The sequence below is a fragment of the Priapulus caudatus genome, unplaced genomic scaffold, assembly GCF_000485595.1.
Source record: "Priapulus caudatus unplaced genomic scaffold, Priapulus_caudatus-5.0.1 Scaffold158, whole genome shotgun sequence".
Lineage (NCBI taxonomy): Eukaryota > Metazoa > Priapulida > Priapulimorpha > Priapulimorphida > Priapulidae > Priapulus > Priapulus caudatus.
Genome location: NW_014577219.1, coordinates 71624 through 78091, shown reverse-complemented (window position 1 = coordinate 78091; position 6468 = coordinate 71624). Strand labels below are relative to the sequence as shown.

General features: G+C 45.7%; 1 protein-coding gene across 1 annotated transcript in view; it reads right to left on the bottom strand.

Moving 5' to 3' along the window:
* Nucleotides 1-6468, bottom strand: part of LOC106806394 (beta-TrCP-like) — a 15531-nt gene that overhangs the window by 3953 nt on the left and 5110 nt on the right. The window contains exons 6-10 of the mRNA XM_014808319.1: nt 5864-5982; nt 4959-5064; nt 3970-4113; nt 2703-2821; nt 1613-1738 (exon numbers count right to left, since the gene is read on the bottom strand). Coding sequence (XP_014663805.1) covers nt 1613-1738; nt 2703-2821; nt 3970-4113; nt 4959-5064; nt 5864-5982 — 614 coding nt within the window. The remainder of the gene's footprint in view (nt 1-1612; nt 1739-2702; nt 2822-3969; nt 4114-4958; nt 5065-5863; nt 5983-6468) is intronic.

The following is a 6468-nucleotide window of genomic DNA, read 5'->3' as shown; positions in this document are numbered from 1 at the left end:
TTGAACCAACAGCCTATAGAGGAAAGATACATACCAATACCATACAATTCAAAATTGAGGATAAGACGACAATGAATGCGGAACTGCCCTTTTATCCACAATATATATTAATTAGATATGCACTGGTTATTTTTAATCTCCAATAGATACACGATTACAGGAAGATTAAATAAATTCGAAGGCTTAGCCCTAATTACCACTATTATGTTGCAGACTAAAGAAATCGGCCATTCGACCCCCACTACGCTCGCGATACCTGCTACGAACACAAAGAAACCCAGCCAGACTAACACTGTTCTGTTTATAACATATACAAATAACAACGAACCCCACCTCACTACACCCCACAAACAACGGAGAAGTTGACCCTCCACCCACGGGGGGGTGGTTAACAGCACCCCTGCAGGGGTTAACGTACGTGTAGGCAGCGTGAACGGCGACCAGGCGTTTAAACGTCCCGTGACGGGGGAGCCCGGGCGATCCGTCGCTCCTGGCGACACGTTCAGGAAAAGTCCCCTAAATTGAGAAATCGGTAGTCGTCGTGCCGAGGCTCGGTTGAAACTCTGCCCCTCGTCGTAAACTGGCAGGCCGGAAACACGCGACCGTGTGTATCCTAAGGGACACGAACACAGCGAACAACGGTGCAAGAACCCCCCAGCCGATCCAGCCGGGGAACTTTCAGCAATGCGTTTCCCTGAGATTAAAGACTTGATCTTACAACTAGATCGATTCGTTAACTGCTTACAACCTGAGCAAGTAGTTACCCTGAGAGAATAATCGTTACTAGAAAATAACTGTAAGTTAGGGAGTCTGCGGATTAGATTCTCGATCGAAATGCGTAAATGACAGCAGTGGCACTACATTAAGAGGTACCTACCTACTAGCGTAGCGCAAGCAACAATGTTCCTGCAGAGCGCAAGCCGAAGGATCAAAGTGTGCAAGCCTGCCAGAATCCGCACACTTTGATTTTCCTACTGAACGGAACGATAGAACAGACGCCAAAATAATAGAAGCACACACGATGACATGGAATGAGCAGATATTAGGACTCGGACAGCGGAATGTGTAAACGGTAACACAGATTTATAAACTTTACCATTGTTATAAATCGGCTAATTACGATTCACGCTAGTTTTAACTTTTAAAATAAATAAAGCAATAATTTGCTTTTGAGCTCTAAATATATATTCTATCTCACCACTGACAGGCGATATTTATCTTGATGATATACCCAATCGACGGACATCCACAAACACTACACCACGACGCAACGACACAAGTTACAACACCACATCACAAATATACAATCTATGTTGGAGTATTCGCTATATCACACGCGCCGGGCCAGATCACTCCAAGCGTCCGTATTGTCACACCCAGCCTAGTACAGATAGTTCCGCCACCGTCCCAACACTCGTGATATACGAAAGGCAGCAGTCAGTCGTTTGTTATGAGTATCCATCGGGGATTTCACACAAAAGGCACGTTCGATAACCAGCCACTATATACGCATGAACTTCTCGCAAATTAACACCGCCTCCCGCGTGCGATATAACAAGCAATAAGACGGCAATTAACACGACCGCCCGCGTCGCGGCGTCACATCCACAACCGTCGTAAGCGGCGGACGCTAACGATTCTTCTATAGTCTGTTCGAAGCGGAATGCATCGTACGAGCTCCTCTGGTGTCCGCTCCCCCAGCACCCGCAGACACGCGTTACATTCCACGTCCCACAGCCTGCAGACACGCAAACACGTCACAGCTCATCGTCATAAGAAGCGACGCGCGTAACAGCTCATCGTCATAGCGACGCGCTGTAAACAGACTCATCGTCATAAGCAACTGCGCGCAGCGTAAACGATCGTCACGCTCGAGATTACGAAAGTGGCAGAGGCCAGTCAATACATTACCAGAAAACCGTAGTGTATGCCGCATTGCTAATTAAAATTAAATGATAGTATAGAAGCAGAGAGAAGAAGGGAAGAGAGAGAGAGGACAGAGAGAAGAAAGAGACGAGAGAGGAGAGAGAGAAGAGAGAGAGAGAGAGAAATGAAGAGCAACCGAGAAAAAGAGAGAGGGGTGAGGGTGAAGGAGAGGGAGCAAGAGGGAGAGAGCGAGAGAGAGGGCGTGAGAAAGGAGGGATGGAAGGAGAGATTGAGTAAGGGAAGGTAAAATGAAGAGGATTAGAGATGAGCGAGAACAAGAGCACGAGAAAGAAACAGACAAGAAAAGACAGAAAAATGACAAAGAACTGGAGAAAGATGGTGTGAGAGACAAAATAAAAAAGAAATGTATGACAGTACATCATACTGTAGGTAAAACAGAATGAGGTACAGAAGACAGTAAAACAAGAGGATGAAGCAACTATCACACACTATAAAAAACGAGGAGTGCAATTCACAAGGCTGTCTCCTCCAGTACACATAAACGCACCGATACCACGTCACCGAGAAGAGAGTATTCCTTACCTGATGGTGTCTTAGCAATAAATTTAACGATATAACCCAGAGAAACCCAACATTAGACTAGTGGGATTTCAGAAAAAGGGTGTTGTACAAGGTTCAAAGCGCATTTTTGAGTAAAAGTTGGGAACCAGACTTTTTAACATAATTCGAGTATGCTGAATCCGATAAGCCCGGTTCCCAAGCGAAATTTTGAGTTTTTGTCCATCTAATTTTAGTATACATCTAGTATTCGTTACCTGATGGTGTTGTCCGAGCTGCCGCTCACCACGAGTCGGTCTCTGTACTGCAGGCAGGCGATGCCGCGCTTGTGGCCTGTCAGCGTCCGCACAAACTCACACGTCGACGTATTCCACACCTGCAGAGACGACCGGCGTGTTAGCAACGACGACACGAGCGTGCTGGAGTACATTATCACACAGTACGGCCGGTAGACGCATCTCTAACACTTACTACGCTACTCACGTTCAAACTCTTTAGAGCAAGGGTTCTTAACCTGTGGTCCACGGACCCCTGTGGGGTGCGTAGATGGGCTTCAGGGGGTCCGGGAACCAGGTGCATAAAAATTATTGTGTTTATGTGCTTATGTGCATTTTTCTGGGGAGGGGTGCGTATCTTTCACCAGATTCTCAAATGACTCAAAAAAAGTTAAGAACAACTGCTTTAGAGACTTCCGCGTGCATACGGAGTCGATTGGAACACCAGACAGGACCGGTCTAAATATGTTCGAAGAAGTAGTATTAGATACGGATGCCCGGTCGGTCACACACACACGTACGTACGCACAAACATTTCTACGTCTTCGTCTATTTCTATTATTTACAATACCACACGCTACACTCCACTACATGCAGGTTTAATTACAAATTCCTCCAGCATACTTCAGTGCACAGTACTGTGCACAGTTGAAACAATTGTGTTATATATGAGAATAATATTAATTTTAATGTTATTATACATCTACGGATCTTATACCTAATTAAGCCCTGTCTACACTAGCAAACTTTAGTTTGCAAACTCGAGCAAACTCCGAGTTTGGCAAGAAAAGTTTTCCAAAGTTTGCCAGTGTAGACCAGTTGACAAACTTCGGCAAACTAGCTTGCAGAAGTTTGCAGAAGTTAGGCCGTGCACCTTCTTGACAAACTAGTTTGCTCGAGTTTGCTGAGGTTTGGAATAACTCAGCCAATCAAATGACAGTTTGTAGTCATGTGATCCTGCAGATAGACAAACATTGGAAATTGAACATTGGAATTCACAGTCAGTATCAGTAGTGTAGTGTAGTCAGTACCATAGTGTAGACAGGCACCACAAACTTCTCCAAACTTTAACAAACTCGGAGTTTGCTCGAGTTTGCAAACTAAAGTTTGCTAGTGTAGACAGGGCTTAAAAAATATTTTCTGCTCGCTGCGCTTGCCAACAGTTGGCAAACATTTTTTTTTACCTAGATATGTTCACCATGGGTGGCCATATTTAGCAGCTAGATTAGGCCCTGCGCATGTATCTCACCTTTATGGTTCTGTCGCCAGACGCAGAGACGATATACTTCTGATCGAAGTCGACGACATTGACGGCGGCTCTGTGGCCGACGAGCACCCGGCGGATCGTGATCTCCGTCGGCGAGTGCATGTCCCACACGGCGATCGAGCGATCCTGCGCAGAAAGGCCAGCGGCGATTAGCAGGGCCTAATCCAAGCCATTTTTCATGGACGCACGCATGTACGCACGCACGCACGCACGCACGCACGCACTTACCAGCCATTACGCTTACCATTACCAACTACCACGTGGAATTAGGCTTCACAACAACAAAACACTAAATCTGCTAGCATTGCCCTACCTGACATATAGCTGCAGCAGATTCGTGCTATCTGAATGTACTCCAGTACTCGCATACCCCAAGGACACAATTAGAGATGGTATTGACGGCACACACACACAACGGAAGTCAGTGTAGCATGTGTGCCTAATGGGATTCCATTAAAAAGGATGAGGCCAATACTGCCATTATTTTTCACGTATCGAATTTCTGTTTACCCGCTGCATTCGCCGTGACGCACGGCACGGCTTTTCCATGAAGGTGACGTCAGACGACGATACCCATCTGTTATTCCCAACGGAAGATTTGCGCAATCTAATCCCTAACCACTGGAAGTGACCACGGGTACCACAGCCACAGCAACATGTTTCCCTTACACTACCAGTGGCACTAGTAGCACTAATAACACGCTACGTTACTACGGTCAACCCTGTTAGCGTTCACCTCTATGCAATGAACAGCATACTGACTACAATGGTGACTCTTTGCATGTCGCTAATGCGACCCTCCAGGACCCTCCAGCCGGAAACTAAGAGAGAATGCGACCCTAACATACAAGTTGGACCCCCAATACAATCTCACGCATCGGTACAGTTTGGAGAAGGTCGTCACAGCCTCTCTCCATCGCAAACACGACAACTTCAGGACGACTGCCGCGCGCCGCCGCACGCCGACTCACCTTCGAACAGGTAACCATCATGCCGGCCTCGAATCGCAGGTGCAAAACCGCTTCGCAGTGATGTATGATCGTGTTCACCATGTCACCCGTGTGCACGTCCCACACCCTGAACAATACACAGCAACGTCGCATTCAATCAGATGATAACATTTAGTGCAAATAGACCTCCTATAAATGCACATATTATGACCGAAATAGACCTTACAGTAAAACAGAATGCCGAGCAATATCGATGTAAGACGATAGATATTACATTACTGTGTGCACAGCGACACAAAACACAATCCCACGGGATACAGTACTGCGGCAGTGTTATATCACTTTCTAAATACTACGGTTCAAGCAGAGAGAAAATCCAGCCAGGTGACTCAAAAAATGTGAATGCAATCAAGAGCGTATGAAGAAGGAGAGCGTACAACGGTGAAATGCTGAAACCATGTTGCAGTATTAGTCCAATTAATAAACTTTCCCCGTTTTATTTTGACGATTCTTTGCAGTATTATTGATCACCTGTCCTACCTTGTTAAGATACATGGTTTCAGCATTTCACCGTTGTACTCTCTCCTTCTTAATACGCTCTTGATACAACGCATGTCAATGCCACACTTTCGCATTTGCAATAACTAGAAACCAGTATTACAGGGTTGGGAAACAGAATGATACAGGATTATCACAACAAGCAACTGAAATTAACCAGATATAAAAAACAAATTGAATGTTATCGGCATTTTTTTAAACTAATTCAACCGGTACGATCTTTAAGAATCATGCCTGTCACAGAAAACGATAAGTCTTCGAAAACGTGGACACCGAATAATAAAGTATAAACCTCGCACACTCTCACGCTAACGCGTCATGCATGGGGGGGGGGGTTCTTTCGTATTACGAAGGACGTAGAGACAGACCTGACAGTGGAATCGCTGGACCCAGTGATGATAACGTTCTCGTCATACTGGAGGCAGAGCACGGAGCCTGTGTGCCCCGTCAACACCTGAATACAGTCCAGCGTGTTCCGGTCCCAGATCTACGCAACGAAACGACAACAACGCATGACATTTTAACGAACGAGAGACCGAGAGAAATGAAACCGGATAAGAATGCATTAACGTTTAAATGAATTACCATTTTCAAACATACAGGTGAAAACTTGATGTGAATTCGTCCGCGCTGCATCAAATTTAGTCGTACAGATGTGTGGTAAGTAGCATACAAGGCTACAAGCATTTACTAACGTCACCGTGACTCCGATTCTGCCAAGCTATAGATCGATTTCAACCCAACCCCGGACGAAAGTGTTTTTTATTGTTGTTTTTACCCTCGCATTTTCGAAAATAAACGATATCACTCCTCCTCACACATGCCTGTACGCTGTCTAACACCAACATGACCTTTACATGACTACCAGGCTACGAACACCGCCACCCTTTTCTAAGCTTATACCTACGCACGGTATCAGGACAAATACCCCCCGGACAATCACCCCCCAGACAATTACCCCCCCGGACATTTA